This window comes from Paroedura picta, chromosome 1 (assembly GCF_049243985.1).
Source record: "Paroedura picta isolate Pp20150507F chromosome 1, Ppicta_v3.0, whole genome shotgun sequence".
Taxonomy (NCBI): Eukaryota; Metazoa; Chordata; class Lepidosauria; order Squamata; family Gekkonidae; genus Paroedura; species Paroedura picta.
In genome coordinates this window covers 5,183,958-5,211,045 of record NC_135369.1, presented here as the reverse complement: position 1 = coordinate 5,211,045, position 27,088 = coordinate 5,183,958, and the positions used below count along the sequence as shown (strand labels likewise).

Below are 27,088 nucleotides of genomic sequence, written 5' to 3'. Positions count from 1 at the left end.
TCTAAGGCACAACTCTGGATACCGTCCAGTTTCACATATATATATATTCAATAAGTGTTTTGTTACCGCTTTAAAACAGCGGTGCATTTTTAGAAGCAGGTAATCTCTCGCTGCATTCAATGGGTACTTGAATTATAACCATGAACCTCCCCAATGAGAATATTACATTTATTTTTTATTTGCTCTGATTTACATCCCGCCACTCTCCGTGGACTCTTGGCGGGTTTCACAAAAGCAGATTAAAACCCCGATAAAGCCAATCACAATCCCTTAATTTAAGAAATCCCCGGGTGCTTCATTGTAAGCACAGGAACGAGTGATCCCTTGACCACGGATCGTAATGGTTTATACTGGTGCAACCCGGTTGAGAAGAACACATACTCAGACCTCAATGTTGCAGTTCCACAGGTATCTAGGGGGAAAATTATTCCCAACTCAACTTCTGACTTCCATGCTAAAACTGTGGCGATCCTTGGAATAAATGCTTAATCAATTTTCAGCACCCGGAGGGGGGGCGGGGGGTTCTTAAGGTAGGCTGGCAAAGTCCTACAGCAGGGATCCCCAATGTGGTGCCCACGGGCACCATGGTATCCACCAGCATCTTTCTCGGCAACCGCTGGGTGTTCTAGAACAGGGGTCCTCAACCCCCGGTCCGCGGCCCGTAAAGGCCATAGTACCAGGCCGCCAGTGGCCGCACCTGCCTCCCCCCGCAGTGAGAGGGGGGGGAAAGAGCCAGGCGCGGCCACCAGCATCACAGCGACGCAAACGCGCACGCGTGGAGCTGCCGCACATGCGTGTTTGCGCCCCCTCCTGGCGAAAACGTGCATGTGCGGCAGCTGTGCGCATGCGCGTTAACGCCACCTAGTGGTGAAAACACGCATGTGCGCGTTTACATGCAGCTGCGGCGGCCGGGCCGCCGGCTCTCTCCCACCCTCGGAGGCGGTCCCCAACTACAAGAAGGTTGGGGACCGCTATTCTAGAAAGCCGGAGGGTCCAGGGGAGGCTTTGCGCACAGAGCCCCGTGAGCTCACCTCGTACGCCGCCCGGTCTGACTGGTGCCGCTTCTCCGCCTCCTGCAGCTTAGAGAACAGCCGCCTGGTCGTCTCGCGCATGATGCGGATGTCGTCTCTGGGGTAGGACGGCTCCTCCTGGCGGGCCAGTTTGGGAGGGGGGAGAAAGATGCGGTCAGGGGAGGAAGGTCCCTGCTCTCCGAACTTCCCGCTAAGGATGCCAAACTGAACGAATCTAGCGGGGCTTTTCTACGCAGGCCATACGTGCTGTGCTGCAACTGAACAATTCGCTACGCTAACTGGACGAACACGCAGGGACTGCGGTCCAGCGACTTGCACACGGTTAGAGGGGTTTCTCTCTCCCTCCACCCCCAGGACCTGGAAAGGCTGCAGGCTGGAGGCCCCCAGGCAGGGAACTCACCTGCAGGGGGCAGCTCTCATGCGGTAGGGATCTGCAGCCTCCGAGCCTTGGAGGGAAGTGGAAGGAGGAGGGGTGGTCAGGGGTGGGGGGCGGAAGGTGATTGGCTGGCTGATGGACACACAGGCACTCAGGGGCGGGACAGCGGCCCTGAGTGGGTGTTAAGCGCTGAGTGGCACTTAAGCCATGAGACCGGCTCCTCCTCCAAGGCCTTACCAGAAATATTAAGTGGAACAGATTTGTGGGGCAGGGATGCTCTGTCTTCTTGGTGCTTGGGGGGCAAAGAGTGGGAGGGCTTCTGGAGTTCTGGCCCCACTGGGGGACCTCCTAAACGCACCTGAGATTTGGCCATTGTCTGACATAAGTGATTTTGACAAATTTCTCCCTTAATTTAATTGCCAAACGTATAAACACGGCAACCGGGAGAGTGATGGATGGGCCAGATATCAGCCAAAAGGAAATCCCTGTGCCGTTTCTGAGTCACTGAGTACAATACGGCCTCACCCTGAGCATAAAGGACACAAATGAACATTCCTCCTCTGCATACCTCGCTGGCTGAGAGGCTTCGATACGAGGAGGTTCTGTACGAATGGATCCCGTTCTGCTTCTCTGAAGTCAGCTGTATTGGGGGTGGGGGGGGGGGAGAGAGAGAGAGAGAACCTTCAGGATTCCAAGAGGCAGCGACACACCCTCGCTCTCCCTGCCAGCCCTTGGACAAAATCCATCTCACATGCAAACACACAGATTCAATTCACCCACAGAATCATAGATGTTGGAAGGGACCTCCTGGGTCATCTAGTCCAACCCCCTGCACTCTGCAGGACACTCACAACCCTCTTGCTCATCCACTGTCACCTGCCACCCCCTTGAGCCTTCACAGAATCAGCCTCTCCGTCAAAAGTCTATCCAGCCTCTGTTTAAGAATCTCCAAAGATGGAGAACCCACCACCTCCCGAGGAAGCCTGTTCCACTGAGGAACCACTCTGACTGTCAGGAACTTCTTCCGGATGTTTAGATGGAATTTCTTTTGAATTAATTTCATCCCATTGGTTCTGGTCTGTCCCTCCAGGGCAAGAGAGAACAACTCTGCTCCATCCTCTACATGGTACCCTTTTAAATACTTGGAGGTGGTTATCAGATCCCCTCTCAGTCGTCTCCTCTCCAGGCTAAACAGACCAAGCTCCCCCAACCTTTCTTCATACGTCTTGGTCTCCAAACCCCTCACCATCTTTGCTGCCCTCCTCTGGCCATGCTCCTGTTTCTCTACATCTTTCTTCAGTTGTGATGCCCAAAACTGAACACAGGACTCCAAGTGAGGCCGAACTAGAGCAGAGTACAGAGAAAGCATACTCTTTCTCTAGTGACACACGTGGTTCCTCATCACCCCTGCCCTGAGTCGTCCTTACAACCACCCCTGCGATCCAGGTCAGGATAACGGAGCGACACTTTCCACAGGGCACCCAATGAACTTCGTGGGAGAATCTGAACTCGCATCTCCCAAGCCCTACTGAGCTATTACCCTGGCTCTGCAGCATTCCACTGGCGTCTTCGGTCCTTCCCCTCCTCCCCCGGATTTATGACCCCGCCAACAGGAGCAATGACGTACACCCTCACCGACAAATTATACAAAGGGATGGGGAAGGGAGCGGGTTCGAGTCACAACGCAGAGTGGGCCATTCAGGACCAGGCATGCTCGCTGAGCTGAAAACATCACAGAGTTGTTGCGTAGAGAGGCGATTTTAGCCCCAGCACAGCCCTGCGAGGTAGGTGTAAGGGCAGCGTCCTGTGCTCCTTGGAAGGAAACCAGGCTACAGCTGTGACGGGGGGGAAGCCGAGGATCAGGAAAGTTTTCCCTGGCCAAGTCAGAGTTACAGCAGTCCAGCTGCAGGACAGTAATGGGGGGACCTATCCCATCAGCTGCCCATCCAGTCCAGCCTCCTGTTTGCGGTGGGGTACAATTTGTCCACAATAAAAAAAAACCCGTAAAAATCCCAAGAAACACGGTGGTAAATTCAACCTCCTAGCCCCCCTACTAACATCTGAAAGAGGACGTGGCAAAAGGGAGCACAGATGACACACAGCTTGGCCCCTGGGGTGGGATGGGAGCAAGTAGATCTTCTTCTTCCCCACGTAGGCCTCAAACGTAAACCTGGAGGAGAAGCTCCGTTTTGCAGGCCCTGTGGAACGCCAATAGCTCCTGCAGCTTTCCCAGGAGCTCATTCCACCAGGTAGGGGCCAGGACCGAAAAGGCCCTGGCCCTGGTTGAGGCCAGGCGGGCTTCTCTGGGGTCGGGAACGACCAGAAGATTAGTACCCGCAGAGCATAAAGCCCTGCGGGGGGCATAGGGCCAAAGGCGGTATGTGTGGCCCAGACTGCAAAGGGCCTTAAAAGTCAAAACCAAAACCGAGAACCGGATCTGGGCAGCAACTGTGGCCCTCCCTTGCATTCCCTGGGAATTGTTAATGAGAAGAGGTAAGTGAATTCCTTCCAGGCCTGGCTGGATTCTGGAGGTTTTTGTTGGGGGGGGGGGCATGAGATTGGGATCACCATGGGTGAGCAGGTTGTTGTGAGTGTCCTGCACTGTGCGGGGGGGTTGGACTAGATGACCCTGGAGGTCCCTTCCAACTCTATTCTATGATTTTACAAAGGTGTTTCCTTTTGTCGGCCTTGAACCTACTGCCCCTCAAGCTTCATTGGATGCCCTCCAGCCCTCTCTCCACCTCAGCCATCACCTTACTGACCTCTGTCTTGTCCCCATCCCCCAAGACCCTCTCTTCTGGGGTGGCAGGTGACAGCGGATGAGCGATAGGGATGGGAGTGTCCTGCATAGTGCAGGGGGTTGGACTAGATGACCCAGGAGGTCCCTTCCAACTCTATGATTCTATGATTCTCAGCTGAGAAGTCCCAGACTCTTCACCCTTTCCTCCTAGGTAATGGGCTCCAAACCCCCTCGTCCTCTCGCCTGCGACCCTCCTGGATCGTGTCCCTTTGCACCCAGGTAGCTCTCACGCCCTCCCTCTCGCAGCCTTCCCCGTTTTTGGAAGAGCCGAAAGCCGGCTGCCAGACTCCCACGGTTCTTGGGAACCTCAGCAGCTGCCAGCACCTTCCGAGGCCGGGGCGAGGCCCTGGCTGCGTTGCCAAGCGTGGGACCCGCCCAGCACGGGCAGGGGGGAAGCCACAAAGCGGGGACGATCGTCTCCTGACTCCGCCCCGGTAGCCCGAACTATTTAGCCACTCGAACCTGCCCGTTCTGGAGGGAGACTGAGTCAGAGAGCTGCCGCGGGAAGCCCCAGGGCAGGCAGAGGTGTTGCAGGCAAGCCCCAACGCAGAGCCACTCGGAGGGCGGCAGACGGCTTTCACAATTCGGCTTTGGCATTCCCGACGGTGGAGCGCCGGGGCAGGCGTGCCGGACGCCATCTGCCCCGGTCGCCTGTGGAGAGTCATGCACGCCCCCCGGCGATCACTCGGTCAAAAGCATACAAAACCCGTGGAACTTCTTGTGTTTCCTCTTAACCCCCAAAAGTTTCTAGACCGGGCGTGCGCGGGCGAGCAAACGTAGGCGGCAAGGGAGCCAACCAGCAGCGGGATGCTTATTGTCAAGTCGGAAAGAGCCGAGAATTCAGAAGCCCCGTTCAGGGAGGCCGGAGATTTGCCCGAGTAGCTGGCGAGTCTGTTTCGGCGATTAAAGGCGGATTTGCATGGCCCATGTTGAGCGCACGGCGCAGATGGTGCATGCAGCTTGGCCACCACAGGGAGGATGCTAGCAGAGGCGCCACCCTCGAGCACGGAGATATCGCGCCCAGCCATCACCCCTGGCTCCTGAGGTTTCAGACGCGGCCCACACGGTTTGCGAGCACGCCTCCTGACGCCGGCAGGGCTGCGCACCGGCTGCGCATCGCTCTGGGGTCCGTTTGGCTCGCCCGGCCCGGCCTGCGCAACGCAGCGCAGATTCACCAGGGAATGAAGAATGTGAAAGGACCGCTTTAGTGTTCTTTGCAGCGACCGACTGACATGAGGACCCTTCTGCCGGGTCCCCCTTATTACGGTTCATGCAGGCTGTTAGAATTCTTGCTGTTAGAATTAAACGTAGCCGTGATATTTTTATACTCCTCCCACAACAGCCATTTTGTTAGTTGCTCCGCCTCCTGGGGCAGCCATTTTGCGCTTTTTGTGTCCACAGGCTCAACCAAGTTGGGGATCCCTTTCATTTGCCATTCCGCAGGGCCTGCAAAAGGAAGCTCTCCTCTGCCAGGCATTTGGTTGAAGTCGACCTGAGCCACCACTTCCCACGGGCCGTCCCCCTGAGCCTCCCTCCTATGGCACCCATTACAATTCTGCCCAACGCACCGGGCTACCAGGATGCGCTAATTTAATGTTCTCCATATTTTTCTACTGTTCTATGTTGCTTGTTCTTATCACTTTATTATTGTTAATCTAAGTTATCTGTACTGTTTCTGTTTTATGTGAACCGCCCTGAGCCTTCAGGGAGTGTGGTATATAAATATAATGAATGAATGAATGAATGAATGAATGAATGAATGAATGAATGAATGAATGAATGAATGAATGAATGAATGAATGAATGATTCATCACAAATGCCATCGTTCTGTGGGGCCTCCAAGACGGAGCTCTTCCGCCCAGCTTTTGGTTGAGGCCACGCAGGAAGATCTCCCCCTCCTCCGACACTCCAAATTACACCATTCCTTGGGGGAGGGAGGGTGGGAGGAGGGTCTTATTGTATTTTCTAATAACTGAATTACCGTATTTGCCGGGGTATAAGACGACTGGGCGTATAAGACGACCCCCCAACATTTCCACTCAAAATATAGAGTTTGTTACATTACATTACAGTACTATGGGCAGCTATGTCTATCCCAGCTGAAGTGCACCCGGCGTATAGGACGACCCCCCCCCCCACTTGAAGGCATGTTTTTCAGGGGGGGAAAGTCGTCTTATACGCCAGCAAATACTGTATATTTTATTGTATGAGGCCGTGGGCTAGCCTACTAGGAGCAGAGGCATATAAATTAAATAAATAAAATTAAAAATAATAAATCATGCCTTGGACAGGGGGTTGGACTAGATGACCTCAGTGGTCCCTTCCAACACTATGATTCTTATTTATTTATTTATTTATTTATTTATTTATTTATTTATTTAATCTTCATATTTGTATCCTGCTGCTCCCACTCCCGTGGCTCGGGGGTGGGTAACATCTGTGCCCGCAATAATAAAATACAACAAAACACTCAAAACCACCTGGCGGCAACAGTCTCCTTACAATTCCTTGAGTGGGGGTGGGGGTAGGAGGTGGGGTAACCCAGGGTGACCAGATGAATAGGGAGGTTCCAGGAGGGGCCCCAGATCTTCCTAGCCCTGGCCTCAACCAAATACCTGGTGGAAGAACTCCATCTTACAGGCCCCGAGGAACCGAGCTAGTTCAGTCTAGGCCCTCAGCTCTCCCGGGAGCTCATTCCACCAGGGCGTGGCCAGGACCGGAAAGGCCCTGGCCCTAGCCGAGGCCAGGCAAACCTCCCGTGGGCCAGGGACCTCCAACAGATTTGCACTCACAGAGCGCGATGCCCAGCGGGAGGCGTAAGGAGATAGGTGGTCCTGCAGACATGAGTGGCCCAGGCCGGGGGGTGGCCTTAAAGATCAATACCAGAATCTTTAAATTGATCCGGGCCGCAACCGGTAAACCAATGCAGCTGCCTCAGCACAGGCTGGATGGGGGCCCTCCAAGCTGCTCCCATGAGGACTAACAACCGCATTTTGCACCAGCTGCAATTTCCAGGTCGAGGACAAGGGTTGGCCCGCGCAGAGGAAGTTAGGATTCTATGATTCCATAAATCGGAATACTTGCACGGTTGTTCTGGGGAAACCACCACGTACCTCCGGGCTCTGACCAGTGTCACTTTTCAGCAGGTGGGGGCTCTTCTCATTCTTCGCTTTGTCCTCCACTCGAGCCTTGAGATACACCTGAGCCACAGCAGGGAAAGGAAACCACAAGAGCCGTTATCAGAAAACCTCTCACACAGTGTCCTATCTGACAGTTTTTGGTACCCCGCTTGTTACCACCCGAAAGAGTCTCAAAACCTTCCCCTTCTCCCCACAGCAGACACCCTGCGAGGTAGGTGAGGCTGAGAGAGCTCCGAGAGAACTGGGACTGGCCCACTGTCACCCTGAATGCTGAGGCTGAGAGAGCTCTGAGAGAACTGGGACTGGCCCACGGTCACCCAGAATGCTGCATGTGGAGAAAAAGCAGGGGATCAAACCCAGATCTCCCCATCCGATTCCACTGCTCTTTACCACGACAGCTCCCCATGGCCCACGCGCTGGGCGCAAGGGCAGAAGCCGCCACCCCCTACCGCCGGTAACGAGGGGGAACTGCCCCTGAACATGGAGTTTCCATTTAGCCACTGTAATGGGCAGCCACTGATGGGAGGGGGCCACGGTTCAGCGGTAGAACCTCTAAGTTGTACGGAGACGGTCCCGGGTTCAAATTCCGGCATTTCCAGGTAAAAGGACCAGACAGGAGGGGATAGGAAAGACCTCTGCCTGAGACCATGGAGAGCAGGACAATACTGACCTTGAGGGACTTAGCCCAGGGGTAGCCAACCTGTGGTCCTCCAGATGTCCATGGACTACAATTCCCATGAGCCCCTGCCAGCAAACGCTGGCAGGGGCTCATGGGAATTGTAGTCCATGGACATCTGGAGGACCACAGGTTGACTACCCCTGACCTAGCCAACTTCATGCTTTGACGTGATCTAATCTCCTTGAATTGCCCCCTTCTTTTTAAAGCAGGCTGAGTTAATAGCTGTCACTGCACCGGCAAGCAATTCCCTCTTGAGATGAAATATCTGTCTTTGGTCTCTTCCGTCTTTTCCTTTGGGCGTTGAGCCCAGACGTCCTCTCCAGCTTTTAACTGGTATTTTATGGCCTGCCTTTAGCCTGAGGAGTGATTTATGGAGAACCTTTCAGTGGCTCGTGGCACATTTTAGACCAGTGGTCCCCAACCTTTCCGAGGCTGGGGACCGGCAGGGCATCGGGCCGCGCCCCCGCGGACCGCGCCCGTGCGGGCCACGCCCGCGGATTGGGCCGCGCCCGCGGGCCGCGCCCACGCCGCGCCCGCGGGCCACGCCCACGCCGCACCCGCGGATCGGGCCGCACCCGAGCCGCGTCCGCGAGCCGCGCCCGGGCCGCGCCCACGGATCGGGCCGCGCCCACGGGCCGCGCCCGCGGATCGGGCCGAGCGGGCGTGGCCCGCACAGGCGCGGCCCGGCCCTGATTCCCTCTCCCCGCCTCCCGCAGTAAGAAGCTTCCCGGGCCGCAAGCTTGCGGCCTGGGAAGTTTTTTACTGCGGGGGCGGGGCGGGGAGAGGGAGCCGCGGCCCGGTGCCATGGCCTTTGCGGCCCGGCACCGGGCCGCGGCCCGCAGGTTGGGGACCACTGTTTTAGACTATTTTTACCCCCTGGCTGGTTTGAAATGGTTTCAGCTCGCTCCTAACAGCTTCTTCTATTTTTAAAAAATGGAGTGATTTCCTCATTTTAATGATAAGCAGGTCTCTGGAGAAGCAGCAATGCTTTCCTCAAATATTAATTTTTTTTAAATTTTAGACTATCTTCCTCGCCTCCGGGGAATCAAGACGGCTAATGTGGCCGCCCTTGTCCTCCATTATATCTTCCCAACAGCCGTGCGAGGTAGCCTAGGCTGAGAAAGGGTGAGAATTCCCTTCTCCTCCACTCTGTCCTCACAACAATCCAGTGAGGTAGGCCAGGCTCTCCTCGCCTCCCGTTTTACACCCAAAACAATGCCAACCGATACCCGATGCCACCCAGCGGGCTTCCTAGCAGAGCAGGAATTCTCACCTGGATCTCCCAGATCCTCGTTCAGCTCCCCGACATCACACTAGCCCACCCAACATGAATAAAGATACTCCATTCTGAATCTACAGCCCCTTGGCTTTCTCATGCTCTCCCATGTTCCATAATTCAGGGAGGAAAACTCCCGAGATCTGCTTTTCCTCCACCCCGGCACCATTTTATAAAAATGGCTCCCCACATGCCCAAAGGCCGTCATCTTTTCTCAAGATGGCCGCAACCTTCCCTCACAGGAAACGCATCCCGAGGGGTCCCCGGGTCCTCCCACAAAGCACCCAGAAGGCCACAGATGCTCTGACGCAGCCGAGGGCTCACCTTGATGATCTCTTCGTCCCCGTCGCTGGACTTGACGCACTCGGAAGCCAAGGCGTGGCTGCCCGCAGGCCGGTTGGCCACCATGGCAAAAGCTCTCCCCACCGGCTGTAGGGAGAGAAAGCAGAAGGAAAGGGGTGGATATTGAGCTCTCCCTTGCCCATGATCAGGCGCCCTGCTTGTTCGGATACACGGCACAGGACTCTATCAAGACCATTTTGACACACAACTGTGGAGATTAGGAAAAAGAGGGCCGGGGGCAAGGTGGACAGTAGAGGTGGGGGGAACCCCAATCTGTATGATCATACAGGCAATTTGGAAATTTCTACACAGCTTGGTAAGGTGCAGGCACAAAATGACTGCCAAAGACAAAGAAGAAAAGCTGGGCTTTTACGCCCTACTTTTGATGCAAAGGAGTCTCAATGTGGCTTACAGACACCTTTCCCTTTCTCCCCACACAGCAGACACCCTGTGAGGTGGGTGGGGCTGAGAGAGCTCTGAGAGAACTGCTCTGTGAAAACAGCACTGAGAGAACAGTGACTGGCCCAGCTGACTGCATGTGGAGTGGGGAATCAAATCCAGTTCTCCAGATTAGAGGCCGCTGCTCTCAACCACTATGCCATTCTGGCCCTCGAAACAGGAGGCAGGGCCAAGCAACAAAATGGCTGCCACAGGAGGCAGGGCAAGGCCAGTCCCAAAATGGCTGCCATGGGAGGCAAGACCACTCACAAAATGGCTGCCGTAGGAGGCAAGGTCAGCTGACACAGCTTACTTCAGGAATAAAGTGAGGATTCTCTCCCTGTGACAGCTGCAGCAGTCAAAGCAACATTTTAAAAAGATCTGCCATCAGACCCATTGATGGGCAAAAAACACTCCATGGCTTCATGGGGAACCCTGCACATGACCAAGAAAAGTCTCAACACCCCCCCTAGTCAAATGGAGGGGATGGGATTCAAGGGAGTTCGACTCACCTTCTGCTTCACCGGGTCACGCCTGTCGCCGGGGAGGTCGTTTTGCAGCGTCAGCCTTAAGATTTTCACACTGTCCTAAAGATACAGAAAGAAAAAGAACAGCAGCTGCAGGTTACTCTTGATCTTGCGGCTGACGGATCGCCATTGCTGCAGGCGATAGGTCCCTGTCGGTGCTAGAATGCAGAAGGCCCCAGGTTCGATCCCCGGCTTCTCCACTTTAAAGGGAGAGGAAAGACCGCTCCCCGAGGCCCTTGAGAGACGCTGCCAGTCACAGAATCACGGAAGGGACCTCATGCGTCATCTAGTCCAACCCCCTGCACTGTGCCGGACATTCACAACCCTCTCGCTCGCCCACTGTCACCTGCCACCCCCTTGAGCCTTCACAGAATCAGCCTCTCCGTCAGATGGCTATCCAGCCTCTGTGTAAAAATCTCCAAAGATGGAGAACCCACCACCTCCTGAGGAAGCCTGTTCCACTGAGGACCCGCTCTGACTGTCAGAAACTTCTTCCGGATGTTTAGATGGAATTTAGAATCATAGAATCCTAGAGTTGGAAGGGACCTCCAAGGTCATCTAGTCCAACCTCTTGCACAATGCAGGACACTCACAACCCTATCACTCATCCACTGTCACCTGCCACCCCTCTTAAGCCTTCACAAAAGTCAGGAACTTCTTCCGGATGTTGAGACAGAATTTATTTTGAATTAATTTCATCCCATTGGTTCTGGTCCGTCCCTCTGGGGCAAGAGAGAACAACTCTGCTCCGTCCTCTATATGGCAGCCTTTTAAATACTTGAAGATGGTTATCAGATCCCCTCTCAGTCGTCTCCTCTCCAGGCTAAACAGACCAAGCTCCCCCAACCTTTCCTCCTACGTCTTGGTCTCCAAACCCCTCACCATCTTTGTTGCCCTGCTCTGGACACACTCCAGTTTGTCTACATCCCTCTTCAACTGGGGTGCCCAAAACTGAACACGGTACACCAGTCGGAGCAGACAATATTGACCGCAGTACAAGGCAGCTTTGTGTGTTCATGTGGGGCTGAAGGACCTTCCGATAAAAACATCTGGACCCTGGGGTGAAGGAAGGGATCGCCAGAGAGAGGAAAGGGTAGCGCCACAGAGAGAAACAGGAAGGCCGAGGGGATTAAGACCTACGTGGGCCAAGGGTCAGCAAATGAGGGTGAATTAGAAGCAGCGTCACTCCTACTCCGCTAAGAGCCATTGTGTAAACAGAGCGAGTGTGCTCCTTCTCTCGAGTTGGGAAGGGCTGGGGCTCAGAGTTAGAGCCTCTGCTTGGCGTGCAGAAGGCCCCAGGTTCAATCCCCAGCACCTCCAAGGGTGAAAAAATGATCAGGCAGCAGGTGATGCAGAAGAATGACCTGGATGGATGGAGGGTCCGACTCAGTAGAAAGCAGCTGTATTTGTGCTCGTGGCACGACTAAGATGAAGCTGAGGATGGAGGAGAAGATCCAGCGAGCTTCTCCTGCCCTCACAACAACCCTGTGAGGTAAGTTAAGGCCGAGAGCCTGCAGTGGCTTAAAGCGTCAGATCAGGGTTCAAATCTCCCACTGGGCTATAGATGCACGCTGGGTAACCCGGGGCCAGTCACATGCTCTCATCGTAACCTACCTCACAGGGTAGTGTGAGATTGAAACAGAGGCGAGGAGAAGGATGTTAATTGCTTTGGGGAGAAAGGCAAAAAGATTCCTGCTTTTTTTCAGTGGCCTTGGGGCAACCGACAATCACGGGCCAGCCACACTCCGTCTCAGCCTTAGCCTACCTCACAGGGATATTGTGAGGACAGAATGGAGAAGAAGAAAAGAAGAGTTGGTCCTTATATGCCGCTTTTCCCTACCCGAAGGAGTCTCAAAGCGGCTTACAGTCACCTTCCCTTTCCTCTCCCCCCAACAGACACCCTGTGAGGGAGGGGAGGCTGAGAGAGCCCTGAGATTACTGAAGAGGAAGAAGAGTTGGTTCTTATATGCCGCTTTTCCCTACCCGAAGGAGGCTCAAAGCGGCTTACAGTCGCCTTCCCTTTCCTCTCCCCACAACAGACACCCTGCGAGGTGGGTGAGGCTGAGAGAGCCCTGATATTCCTGCTCGGTCAGAACAGCTTTATCAGTGCCGTGGCGAGCCCAAGGTCACCCAGCTGGCTGCATGTGGGGCAGCGGGGAATCAAACCTGGAATGCCAGATTAGAAGTCCGCACTCCTAACCATGACACCAAGCTGGCTCTGGAGGAGAGGGGGAGCAAGCTGCACTCTGTCCATTTTAACCTACCCCACAGGGCTGCTGTGAAGATGAATTATAGGAGAAGACAGGGGAATAAGTCTTGAAATCCCGGAGTCACTCTGTCTGGGAAAAGTGCCAGAGGCAGGTGCCGGGAACGGGAACACCCTCCAAATCCTGCCCAGGGCCGCGGAAAGGGTTCGGGCTCCCACAGCAGACCTGGGTCACCTGTACGCCACCTACCCCTGCGCAAGGAAACTCCCTGCCCATCCCGATCCACAAAGTCCAGGACTTGGGCCTGCACCAGAACCAAGGCTCCTCCAACAGCACCTGCAACATCCTAAGCTCCTCCGTCACACCTGAGGAATCGACAGCGGATTCCAGACCCTTCCGGTGTTCCTGCGCTGCCAGAACGGCTGTAGAGCGAGAGCTTGTTGTACAGTATGTTCCCCACCCGGCCAACAGGCTCCCTGGCCTGGGAACGGGCGTTTGGAGAGGCCTGAGGTAGAACGGAAACACCTGCAGCTCTTCAGGGACGGAGCAGAGTTGTTCTCTCTTGCCCAGAAGGGACGGACCAGAACCAACGGGATGAAATTAATTCAAAAGTAATTCCATCTAAACATCCGGAAGAAGTTCCTGACAGTTAGAGCGGTTCCTCAGTGGAATAGGCTTCCTCAGGAGGTGGTGGGTTCTCCATCCTTGGAGATTTTTAAGCAGAGGCTGGAGAGCCATCTGATGGAGAGGCTGATTTTGTGAAGGCTCAAGGGGGTGGCAGGTGACAGGGGATGAGCGAGAGCGTTGTGAGTGTCCTGCATAGTGCAGGGGGTTGGACTAGATGACCCAGAAGGTCCCTTCCAACTCTATGATTCTAGGATTCTTTGCACGTGAATTCCGGCCCAGCTGTAAAGAAAACCTGATTAGTCCCTATGGGACATCAAGGGCAGGCCTGATTCACAGTTCTGCATTGGAAAAGAGACCTGCTTGTCCAGGAGACCGATGGGGAGGGGGTTCTCAACCCTTACAAGAGTGACCTTGGGCCAGTCTCAGTTCTCGCAGAGCTCTCTCTCCTGCACCTGTCTCACAAGGTGCCTATTGTGGGGAGAGGAAGGGATGGCGAACTTCGGATGCTTTGAGATTCCTACGGGAAGGGAAAAGTGGGGTATAAAAAAACAACTCTTCTTCTCTGGATTTAATTTGCAAAGGTGACCGCAGAAGCTAGCACCGAAGAAGCACACCCCCTTCGGAGGTTACGTAAACTGGGCGGGAAAAGGTCCAGGAACCAGTCATTCGGCAAAACCAGAAACGGACGCCAAAGGATCAACGGCAAGCCGGAGCGAGCCCCGCCCACCCCGCTCTTCTCAATCCTATTTGCCAACATCCCTCCCAGCAGGCGGTTCCAAAGGACAGCCAAACGTGTCTGCAGGAGACGAGCGCGATTCGAATCCAGGATCGCCTCCAAGACCGAACAGATTTGGAGGGGGGGTGGGGAGAGTAGGACACACGACGCATTATTGTTCCGAATTACGACAGAACAGGATTTTTTTAATTAGAGTGGAAATGAAAAATGTGCTCAGGTAGGGGCCATAAGATGTCCCACGTCAAGTGTTTTTTGGAGCAGAGGAATACAGTGGCTAATATTGCGCAAGCCTTTTATCAAGCATTACTTAGCAATTAAATTAAAAGCTAAACTCAAATTGAGTTCCTTAAATGCCCCTCCCTGCATAGGGCCCTGGGGCGATTTACACCATACGGGTGTAAATTAAAAACGTTTGAAACAAATGCTAAAAAAGTTTGGCGTTTTGTTTGTTTTTTAGGAAATTGTCAAGATTGTTAATTATTAAGATCCCTCCCCACCTTAGCAGATTCTATTTCGACGTATCCAGAAAGCACGGCGTTACTAGAGAGCTGCATCACAGGAGTCCTAAATCATTTTTATGGGCCTCTTGCATAGATCCCTCATATAAAGCTTGGCTCTTCTCATTAACCTTCATAACCCACAGTCATCTCATTGCCGGCATGCCTTTTACTAATCTAATTAACCCCTAATTTCCATTCAATTTCAAAACCTTTAATTGGCTTCTCATTTACATGTTTTGTCAGTTTTTGCCATCTGGGAAGTTTCAAACACATGAAATTGCCGCTCAAGAATGGCAGGGATCTCCCCTTTTTGCCCAAACCAGGGGTAGTCAAAACTGCGGCCCTCCAGATGTCCATGGACTACAATTCCCAGGAGCCCCTGCCAGCATTCGCTGGCAGGGGCTCCTGGGAATTGTAGTCCATGGACATCTGGAGGGCCGCAGTTTGACTACCCCTGGCCCAAACAATATTTGAGGCTGTAGTGCCAGTGGTTCTCAACTTGGGGGTCAATCAACCCTTTCATTGGGGTCGTGGCAGGGCAAGCAGCATGGCCAGGGGGGGCGCCATCCACACAACAGCCTTGCGGGGTAGATCGAGATAGAGCGTTCGTCTGTCTGGAGCAGCGGAAAAGAACGAGATCGGCATGGTGGGACAAGAGGCTGGACTGAACCGAGAAACCCCGGGGGAAAAAACCCAATTTATATACAATCCTGAACAATGGATCTTCACGCCATGGGTCAGTTTTGGTTTAAATTCTGTGAAGGAACCCTTGCATGATTTTAGGGTTGGGGGTCACCACAACACGAGGACCTGTATTAAAGGGTCGCGGCATTAGGAAGGTTGAGAACAACTGTTGTAGTCAAATGCCTAAACATTTCTTCAATTATTTTCTTATCCTTATCATTTTCCAGAAAGGACAGAACTTAAAATTCTGGTTTCCACAAGTTATGGTTAAGATGTAAACGACAAGGAAACTGGGAGAATTATAGATTTCCTGCTCATTTCCTCTGCCCTCATAGCTGCCGTTCGATGATTCCTGTTTCTTTGTCTGAGGAAGGGTGACTGCACACAAAACCGCACATCTAGACGGAAGCTTTGTTGGTCTTAGAAGTGCCACTGGACTCAAATTTTGTTCTGCTACTTCAGACCAATACGGATACATGTTGGAGAAGATGAGCGGAATTCGGGGTCTTGTGGTTTCTCAGTGGAACAGGCTTCCTCGGGAGGTGGTGGGTTCTCCATCTTTGGAGATTTTTAAACGAAGGCTGGAGAGCCATTTGACGGACAGCCTGATTCTGTGAAGGCTCAAGGGGGTGGCAGGTGACAGTGTGTGAGCGATAGGGTTGGGAGTGTCCTGCATAATGCAGGGGTTGGACTGGATGACCCAGGAGGTCCCTTCCAACTCTATGATTCAATTATTCTAAATTCCGTCTCAACCTCCGGAAGAAGTTCCTGCCAGTCAGAGTGGCTCCTCAGTAGAACAGGCTTCCTCAGGAGATTCTGTGAATTTAGGCAAATAGTAAGTGGGTGGGCAGGAAGGGATTGTGGTCCTTGTGGCCCTTTCTTGCAGGCCCAGGGAAATGCCGACTGGACCAGACTGACCAGGGATTCTGTGAGTTTTTTGGGGGGGAGGGGGGAGATCATCTTAACACAGAATTGGGGTCACTGTGAGTGAATTTCCTGCACTGTGCAGAAGGTTGGATTAGAGGACCCTGGAGTCCCTTCCATCTCTATGCTTCTATGACTATTTTGGTGGTCTCCCATCCAAGGACGAACTAGGGTGGACCCTGCTTAGCTCAGCCTCTGAGACCTTATGAGAGCCACCTACCGTGGACCATTCAGGTCCAGACAAGAAGTGAACAGGGCTGGTGTGCCGTTATATGCCTCTCCGTAGCAACCCCGGACTTCCTTGGGGTCTCCCACTAAACAGGATCAAGCCCTGTCTAGCTTCTGAGATGCAACGAGACCCTCCACGGCCGGGCCATCCAAGTCAAGATTGACGGATTCGGAAGACCAAAGACATCCCCCCAAGCTCCGGCGTTCCCTCAAGAACTTCCGGGAAGAAGGAGTTTGCATTGTACGAAGAGGAGGAACTTGGGTTTTACTGCGCCTTGGACGCCATGCTCCCTTCTCTGTCAGTCTTGTTCTGCAGCAGGGGAAATGCTGGACGACTAGTTTTCCATGCCTCACTCAACCCGCGAATGTCGTAAGCGGGTCCTTTTCGGCGTGCGCAGCCCGTTGGCACAGGAGCGGGCGGGGAAGTGCACGGTAGCATTGCATAGCTTTTGTGGCCCAAAACAGCCTCTGGGCATTCCTGATTTGCATGGTTAGGTTGCAAAGCCCAAGAGGGACGGGTTCGATGAGGCGCACCCTCTCGTCCTGTTGAAAAGCCATGCGCTGCTTTTTGCCATTATTAGACGCAGCCCTGCCCCGCCCCTGCCTCTTGGCCGTGATTGGCTGCAGAGGACGCCACCCATGTGCCAGAGCAAGGATCTCTGTCAAAAACTATTTCCCGAAGGAGAAACCCCTGAAACATTCTTCCGGCTTTGAGAAAGCCCAGAAATGACGTGATCATGCAGAATATGGTTGGGAAGCAGAGCTGGGGAGACGCACACCTGGGGGCCCTCCCCTTCGTACCCCCTCCAGGCCCATCATGGGCCATTTGAGGGGGACCACATGAGCATATATGGTTGTATCACCTGATTGTTGATAAATGCTTTACGAATTTTAAAAATATATGGAAGATTAAGTCCCACCCTTTTGGAAATCCCTTCCAGGGCTGTAAAGAAAACCCCAGGGTTTCACGGAACCCGGATTGAGAAAGCCTGTGCCGAAGGGTGTTTGACTCCTGGAGGTTCATAACCCCTCAGAAAATCTCTCTATATGCTCCGTTTTACAAAGAAAAGAGATACACCAACAGGTAAAAAAGAAGTCAGGCGTGTCGATAGGAAAGGAAATCAGACATATCAAATTCTAGGTATCACTTTTGTATAACATACAGATACAGTGTGCAATAAAATACAAAAATATAGATAAGGATCAGAGTTGGAAGGGGTCATCTAGTCCAACCCCCTGCACTAGGGAGATGGAGAACCCACCACCTCCTGAGGAAGCCTGTTCCACCGAGGAACTGCTCTGACTGTCAGGAACTTCTTCTGGAGGTTTAGACGGAATTTAGAATCATAGAATCCTAGAGTTGGAAGGGACCTCCTGGGTCATCTAGTCCAACCCCCTGCACTATGCAGGACACTCACATCCCAATCGCTCATCCACTGTCACCTGCCACCCCCTTGAACCTTCCCAGAATCAGCCTCTCCGTCAGATGGCTCTCCAGCCTCTCTTTAAAAATCTCCAAAGATGGAGAACCCTCCACCTCCCGAGGAAGCTTTTTCCACTGAGGAACCACTCTGACTGTCAGGAACTTCTTCCGGATGTTTAGATGGAATTTCATTTGAATTAAGTTCTAGTCTGTCCCTCCGGGGAAAGAGAGAACAACTCTGCTCCATTCTCCATATGGCAGCCTCTTAAATACTTGAAGATGGCTATCAGATCCCCTCTCAATCGTCTCCTCTCCAGGCTAAACAGACCACGCTCCCCCAACCTTTCCTCTTATATTACATTGATGTTACATGCAGCTCTGAGCTGGCCTGTCAGGAGGGCAGTTTCTAAATGGGATGGAGACTGATGAGAATAACACAGAAGCACAGAGCTGGAAAGGATCTCAGGGGGCATCTAGCCCAACCCTCTGCGCAATGTGGGAAATTCACAACACTCTCTCTCTCACACACACACACACAGTGACTCTGGCTTTCTTCCAAGAGAAAGGCCAGAAACCTCCAGGATCCCTGGACCAATCTGGCATGGAGAAAATTCTTTCTCAATCCCAAAATGGCCCATGGCATCACCCTGGGCAGGTAAAAAAGGGCCAGGACAGCCTAGCACTGGCTCCCCCTTCCGCCCTCCCACTCCCCTTCTGCCCAAATACACAGGATAAGCATTTCAACTGCTCTTCTGAAGGACAGGTCCCTGAAAAGCCCCCTATAATTTCCAGCAAATAGAGCCCCACAAGATTGAACATACAGGAGTGGACTAACGGTAGCTCTCCAGATATCCATGGAGACTACAGTTACCATGAGACCCTGGGACTGCAGTCCATGGACATCTGGAGAGCCACCAGGGGCTCATGGTAACTGTAGTCCATGGACATCTGGAGAGCCACCCTGTGACCACCTTGGTTTACACAAAAATAACCCTCTACACCAGGGGTAGTCAAACTGCGGCCCTCCAGATGTCCATGGACTGCTTGCAGGGGCTCATGGGAATTGTAGTCCATGGACATCTGGAGGGCCGCAGTTTGACTACCCCTGCTCTACACACTCTGCCGGACGATGGGACATTTAACCTCAGCAAGGCCTTCCGTAAAGGACAGCCACTCTCAAAAATCCCAGGCACAGAGAGATCCTTCTCCATCAGCAGAGCCACCAAAGACGGAACCCAAGAAACGTCCTTACGGCAAAGGAGGAGAGCTTCTTTCCAGATGTGAAGCCCAGGATCGGCCCTTTTAATCCGGAGAAAGAACTCGGTCGCACCCTTTCAACCCTCTAACACGCCACCCCCATGCGCTCCCTGAACCCCAGCGACTTTTCCGTGGAAGGCACCCACGCCCAGAAGGAGAATTAAACGAGTGCGTCTTCTCCTGGCTCAGCTGCTGGCACGGATCCTGCACTCCCAGAATGCAGGTGCAGAAGGCCGTGTCCCTCAAGAGTACCGGGGAAGGGGAGAAGAGATGGGAAAGGCAAGGCAGCTTGGGGGAGCTGAGCCCCGGGTGGGCACGTAACCGTCGCCAGTCTAAGGACCTCTCCCCAGCCAGTGGGTTTCACAGGAATTGAACCGGGATACAAAAAGATTGAAAAGAGCTTCTTGTGGTGCAGAGTGATAAGGCAGCAGACATGCAGTCTGAAAACTCTGCCCGTGAGGCTGGGAGTTCAATCCCAGCAGCCGGTTCAAGGTTGACTCAGCCCTCCATCCTTCCAAGGTCGGTAAAATGAGTACCCAGCTTGCTGGGGGGTAAACGGTAATGACTGGGGAAGGCACTGGCAAACCACCCCGTATTGAGTCTGCCATGAAAACGCTGGAGGGCGTCACCCCAAGGGTCAGACATGACCCGGTGCTTGCACAGGGGATACCTTTACCTTTTACAAAAAGATTGAAGATGAAGCTCAAATACTTTGGCCACCCCATGAGAAGGAAGGACTCCCTGGAGAAGAGCCTAATGCTGGGAGCGATTGAGGGCAAAAGAAGAAGGGGACGACAGAGAATGAGGCGGCTGGATGGAGTCACTGAAGCAGTCGGTGCAAACTTAAATGGACTCCGGGGAATGGGAGAGGACAGGAAGGCCTGGAGAAGACTGACTGGCTGTTTTAGCAAAGAATTAACATATGGCTGAATCTGGATGTTGTGACTCCGTTTACTCGTTTAACAGAATTAGCTTTAACTTTATATTTCTGCTGTTAGGATGGTAGTTCATGCCCTCGAAAGCTCACACCTTGAATAAATCTTAAAAGTGCTCCTGGACTCTGATTTTGTTTGGATACAAAAAGTCCGGGGGGGGGGGGGGGGCTGTGTGATTGTGACCCCGAAACTATAACGGATAATGCTTCCAAAAAGTGCATCGTCAAGCCAATCGTAATAACCCTACACAACCGTAAATTTGGGACCAATGATACAACGGGTCGAATGCAAAAAAATAGTTCAGGCAGAATTCCAACAGGATAGCTCCCACTGAAGTCCAGGAGCCGGTTGACCCGTTTTCGCAGGGTGGCTTCTACAGTGGACCCGCCAGAAGTAATAATATTATCAAACTCCTCAAGGGAACAAGCGATAAACTGACACCGAAAAATTCTCCGAGGAGTGAACAAATTCATTACATCCGTGGTCCTTTTTCAAGCTACAAAAAGCTTGCTCGATTATCCGATGAAAGAAGAAATTACAATCCCATAGGGCAGGGGTAGTCAACCTGTGGCCCTCCAGATGTTCGTGGACTGCAATTCCCATGAGCCCCTGCCAGCGAATGCTGGCAGGGGCTCATGGGAGTTGTAGTCCATGGACATCTGGAGGGCCACTGGTTGACTACCCCTGCCATAGGGTATGAGAAGCATTCATTTGTGTAAGGGAGAAGATTCAAATGAGTAGCTTTGTTGGTCTGAAGTAGCACAACAAAATCAGAATCCAGTGGCACCGTTAAGACCAACAAAGATTTATTCAGATTTATTGAATAGATCTTTGTTGGGCTTAAAGGTGCCCCTGGACTCTGGTTTTATTATTTACTATATAGTTTCAGAGCCACGATTCCATAGCCCCGTCGTTTTCTTCTGGTGTTCTCCACTGACTATGTACCCCAGTTTTTATTAGTTTTATTAGTCGGGGGTCTGGGAAGCCCCCAGAATTAATACTGAACTCCGGACAGCAAGAGATCACTTCCCCCAGACACTATGCCAGTTTTGGGACGGTGGGCTCACGGCGATGAACTCTGCTATGGTCCCATCCCATCAAAATAGCCAGGAATTTCCCAAGCCCGACGTGTTCCCGATAAAAAGGAGACCACGCTCCAGATGAATGGCCCAGTGCTTCCGTTGAAGGGCGCTGCTCTCTTCCCTGCACATCCCCACGCAAGCAACACGGCACTGAGGCTCTTGTTACATCGGTATCAGCCAACGCAGCCGAAAAACACACACAAACATTCACGCAGGCCCCAAACAGCCATGCCCAGATCTGCAGCCGCTCTATATATGGCAGAGAGAAAAAAGGCCGCCAGGTTTTTCTGGGCGAGATTCAAAGGTGAGTCATCAAGCCTGGCACAGAGGTGCAAAGGTGAGGAGAGACACGCTAAGAAGGAGAAACGCAGGGAGGGGGGAAGGGATATTCTGTGACATGCGCACAGGGGCATGCGCAGGAGTCGCTGTTCTGTCATCCGGTTCAGGGCGCATACCCAACCCTGTGAAAGCTGGACCGTAAGGAAGGCCGAGCGTCGGAGAATTGAGGCTTTTGAACTCTGGTGCTGGAGAAGACTCTTGCGAGTCCCTTGGACTGCAAGGCGAACAAACCGGTCAGTCCTAGAGGAGATCAGTCCTGACTGCTCCTTAGAAGGCCGGATCCTGAAGATGAAACTCAAATACTTTGGCCACCTCATGAGAAGGAAGGACTCCCTGGAGAAGAGCCTAATGCTGGGAGCGATCGAGGGCAAAAGAAGAAGGGGACGACAGAGAATGAGGTGGCTGGATGGAGTCACTGAAGCAGTCGGGGCAAACTTTAAATGGACTCCGGGGAATGGTGGAGGACAGGAAGGCCTAGAGGATCATTGTCCAGGGGGTCGCGATGGGTCGGACACGTCTTCGCACCTAACAACAACAACAACAACAACACCCAACCCTGTGTCCCGTTCACAGCAATGCCAGGCCACGATTCTTGCAGGGCATGCATCAAACACGGCGGAATTTGCCTTTGCGTTTTGATCAGGAACGGTTCCACCTGCGGTGTATCTCGGTGAACCAACACAGGTCCCTTGTTCGACAGCGGACTCTATTCGAGACACGATGGAGAACAGAGAGCGTTCAAATCTCACCTGATGTCCTATTTTGATCTTAACTAACCAGGAAGCCCCGAGATACAGGAAGCGGAAGAAAGGCGGAAGGTGCTAGCCAGAAGGCACATTCCCGGAGACTGGCAATCTACACATCGGAGGAACATCAGCCCAGAAGAGGAAAGGAAGGGGCCCCCATTCACACTCAGATTAAGCTGCCTTAATAGGTTCTGCCAGGCTTGGAAAATAGGTTCTCCAGGGCTTCTGCGAGATCCATGGTTGAAGCTGAAATTATATTTCGAAATGTTGGCCTCCATGCCGGAAATCAACAAAATTTACTCCAAACTGAGACTCTATCCGCGGACTACAATCACCGTGAAGCCCTGCTGACGGGGGGCTCATGGTAATAGTAGTCTATGGACATCTGGAGAGTCATGGTTTGTTCACCCCCCCGATTTAAAGTGACTGCAGATCCTCCCCTGCACTTTCTGGTGAGATAAAAATTGGGCAATGTTTCTGTAACAATGTTTTAAATTAATCAGTTCAATTAAGGTTCTGTATTGACTTCATCCTATACATGTGAATACGATTGACGTGACCTTCCTGAGTCTCTGGAGAGAACGTGGGTAATAAATAAATACTATTATTATTATTTTTATTATGATTATTAGTTAGTTACCTGTCCTTTTCCCGTCACCTGCCGCCCGGTGCTAGTTTAACTAGCCATGGCGGGAAGTGAACTCAGGACCCTCTGCAGGACAAGCAGGTGTTCTACCACCGAGCCATGGCCCCTCACCAGGGGAACAAGAGGAATAAATATTTTAAAAGGCACTGGAAAAGAAGAGTCAGAGACCGAACAAAACCTGCACTGAAGTGGCAGCTGTCTGAGACCTTGGAGAGCGGCTGCCAACCTGTGTAGGCAATACGGACATGGATGGACCAAATTATTTTGTTGTTTTAAACTGTTGTACACTTCCCCGTGACAGCTGTGCTGAGAGGGGCAGTCCTATAAATCTAATTATAAGTAAACTAGATTCAAAGGCTGTTTTATCTGTAAATCCAACAGGCATTAGAATCCACCCCCCAGGGCAGCCCTCCCACCAGCCCCCAAAAGGCCTGCTGTGGCCTCTCCAAGGCTTGGTGGGCATTTTCAAGCCAGGGAACTGCCTCCCCCGCTCCCAGGCCCACCAGCCTCTTATCCCGGTAGCGGTCTGGGGCAGACTGGTGCCGATTGCGCCAGATTGCCTCTTGCCAGATTTGTTGGGGGCTGGTCCCCTTTGTTTCCGGTCCACGGGCCAATCAGAATGCACTGGCCCACGGACCAGAAACAGAGGCCGGACCAGCTCCGCCCAGGAGGCCACTGCTCAAATATTATAAGAGCAACCAAGTGTTAAATATAAACAAGGCACCTTCATATGAGACCTGACCAGGGGCAGTAGGGGTGGGATGGGAGAAGGGAGAGATGGATCTAATCTTCCACAGCTCCGTGCTGAGGTTCTTCTGCCGTTTTCACGCCTTCCTCAATTGGAATTATTTTAAAAAGAAAATATGTTGCAGATTATGGTTTGAGGACTTGGGGCATCCATGTGGGCAGAAGAGGACGACTGAGCAGCATCCAGATTTGCCCCAGGACTTCAGAGAGTGAGAACTACCTAGTCAGAGAGAGAAAGAGATCTAAACATTGGTCTTAGCTGAAAGTTTCTTCTCTTCAATGGGGTGAAGTCACCCACAGATGGTTGGGTCACGCCTCTGCTCTCTCTCTCTATTCTTATACAAATTATTTTGAGTGGCCTTAATGGGTGACCATGGGCCGGCCTTCCAGTTTTTACAAGCTCCTCGGTACAGATCTGTATTCGAATTCTGCCTTGGAGTCCAACGAGGTTTTGTTGTTGTTGTTGTTGGGTGGGAAGTGGATGGCTTCGCCCCACTGAAGAGAAGAAACTTTCAGGTAAGACCGATCTTTCGTTCTACAGTGGGGGAAGTCATCCACAGATGGTTAGCTATGCCCGAGCTGGGCTCCCTAGCGGGGCACCCTTCTGCCAAAGGAAGTGGCTTGGTCTATCATGTAGTGCAGGGGTAGTCAAACTGCGGCCCTCCAGATGTCCATGGACTACAATTCCCAGGAGCCCCTGCCAGCGAATGCTGGCAGGGGCTCCTGGGAATTGTAGTCCATGGACATCTGGAGGGCCGCAGTTTGACTACCCCCGATGTAGTGTCTAACAAGGGTCAAATGGGACCACCATGTGGCAGCTCTACAGATTTCTCCCGCCGGGTCCCTGGTGGTAACGGCAGTCAATGTAGTTGCAAGAACAGCTCTAAGAGAACCGTGACTGGCTCAAGGTCAACCGGCTGGCTGCATGTGGAGGAGCAGGGAATCAAACCCAGTTCTCCAGATCCGAGATGGCCGCTCTTAACCATGACCCCAACGCTGACTCTTCCAGCAGACTTAAGTTTCAATGAGCTTCCTTGGAAAACATGGTGCAGGGGTCAGGGTGGCCTTTGTGAAACTCTGGGGTTTCCTGACAGCCCTGGAAAGTTTTCCTGAAAGGGTGAGAGTTAATTTTTTAAAAAATTTACATTTGTTAAACATTTATCCGGTGATATGACCATATATTGGCCAAACTGTGGCTCTCCAATGTTCATGGACTACAATTCCCACAAGCTACTGCCAGCGTTATGGCCACCTCTAATATATGGCTATGTCGACCCACCCTCCCCTCCCAAAATGACCAAGGTTGGGCCTGGAGAAGGCGGGAAGGGTGGCCGTGTCCACAGTTCTGCTTCCCAGCCATATTCTGCAGGATCGCGCCACTTCTGGGGTTTCTCAAAGCCTCAAGAATGTTTCTGGGGTTTCTTAATAGTGAAAAGGTGGAGAAAGGCTGGGTTGGACAGTCTATGTAGGGCCTAAGAGACCCAGTTCAAAATTTCCTCTCTACTACAGAAGCGTGCTGAATAGGCCTCGGGCCAACCCCATACTTTGAGCATAACCTCCCTCGCAAGGTTGTTGTGAGCATGAAAATGAAGGAGAAGAATGATGGAGCACAACGCCATCCACCGGCACAAGGAGACCCCCGCTTCCCGGGAAGGCTCCTCAGGCCGGTTACGACGACGGTCATTTCCGGAGCCAATCTGTGGGACCCCAAACCAAGACTCCATGGCCGTCCGGTCCAACCCCCGCCTCAAGATCGCCTGTACGAAAGCCTGCACAGCAACTCAAGTTCCGCCCCCGGGCTCCACCTGACAGACACCGGACCGCACAAAAGCGCTGAGCAAGCAAATGCCGGGAAGATGACTCAGGCTCCCAAGCTAGACGCAAACAAGGCAAGGAAATAGCGATCAGTAGCAGAGGGTGGGGGAGAACAGCACACCGCCCGAAACAGAGCCGATCCCTGGTTGTGTACATCACCAACCTCTGTCTAATGCTCGGGTGGTCAATCCTTTGGCTCTCCAGACACCGGCAGACTACAATCTCCACGAGGCCCTGCCCACGCATTTGCAGGGGCTCATGGGAATTGTAGTCTATAGGCATCTGGAGAGCCACAGTTTGGCCACCCCAGGTCCTGTGCTTCCTTGCCCCTGGAATTACACTCTGATGTAATTAACCCTGGAAGACTCGAACCCATGAATTTTGTTCCACCTGTTCACGGCGCTCTGCAGGTGGCAGGTTCCTACTCTTTGGGAGACCACGGAACCATCCACTTTGAGATCTGGACCAGAAATCGTCCCCAGCTCGTTGCTCAAGGTGTAACATCAGGTGAGGTGACCCCCAACATCTAAGAACGTGAGAGCAGCCCACCACCCCGGCAACAAGAAGAAGGAAGTGGTTTTTGGACCCCGCTTCGCGCTATCCGAAGGAGTCTCAAAGTGGCTTAAAATTGCCTTCCCCGCAACAGACACCTTGGGAGGTATGTGGGGCTGAGAGAGCTCTGACAGAGCTGCTCTGTGAGAAGCAGCTCTAAAAGAACTGCAACCAGTCCAGGCTCACCCAGCTGGCTTCAAATGGAAGAGAAGGGAATCAAAACCTGGCTCTCCAGATTAGAGTCTGCCGCTCTTAACCACTACACAAGCTGACGGAGCATCGCCGCCCCAGACGTAATTCTGACACCATGTGGCGGCACAGCCACAAAATGGCGGCCAAAGGAGGCGGAGCCGGCCCCCAAATATTAGGGAGTCAACTCTCACATAACTTGCAGCACTGCAAGTGGAAGCTCTGTTCAACATGATGCCTTTCCAAAGGATTGCCGTGTTTCAAAACACTGTCATGTGCGCATCTTCAGCTGCGCAGGGAAGAGCCTTACGCCGGGGCAACAGCCGCCACTGAAGCAACTTTTCAAAAAACCTGCGCAACCAAAGCCATCTCCAGTGGCCAATCAGAAACCCCGCCGGGCAAAGCCCCACCCAGCTCTGACTAGTCTCTAACACAGGGGTGGGCAAAACTGTGGCCCTCCAGATGCCCATGGACTACAACTCCCATGAGCCCCTGCCAGCATTCGCTGGCAGGGGCTCATGGGAGTTGTAGTCCATGGACATCTGGAGGACCACAGTTTTGCCCACCCCTGTGTTAGAGACTAGTCAGAACTGGCATTCGCTGGCAGGGGCTCATGGGAATTGTAGTCCATGGCGGGGGACCCCTGCCCAAAGGCAATTCCTTACGCCGGAGGATGAGCGTAGGGAGTCTCAGCTTCAGAAAACCTTTCCTGGCCTACAGGGAGGTTCGGTCCAATTAAAACCTGTGCTTTACATCCTACATGCGCGTTCGGCTTACGCGGCAGCTTCGTTGGGCGCATGGAGTCTTCGGTGAGCCCCGCTCTTTCCCGCAGGAGGGAGAG

The 27,088-nt window shown here is 52.8% G+C and overlaps 1 protein-coding gene across 4 annotated transcripts in view; it reads right to left on the bottom strand.

Moving 5' to 3' along the window:
• TUFT1 (tuftelin 1) overlaps positions 1 to 27,088 on the bottom strand; it is a 65,132-nt gene that overhangs the window by 17,761 nt on the left and 20,283 nt on the right. For all 4 annotated transcript variants that reach the window (XM_077320442.1, XM_077320434.1, XM_077320451.1 and 1 more), the window contains exons 2-6: positions 10,596 to 10,670; positions 9,628 to 9,732; positions 7,322 to 7,408; positions 1,976 to 2,047; positions 1,032 to 1,148 (exon numbers count right to left, since the gene is read on the bottom strand). In XM_077320442.1, the coding sequence (XP_077176557.1) occupies positions 1,032 to 1,148; positions 1,976 to 2,047; positions 7,322 to 7,408; positions 9,628 to 9,732; positions 10,596 to 10,670 (456 nt within the window). The remainder of the gene's footprint in view (positions 1 to 1,031; positions 1,149 to 1,975; positions 2,048 to 7,321; positions 7,409 to 9,627; positions 9,733 to 10,595; positions 10,671 to 27,088) is intronic.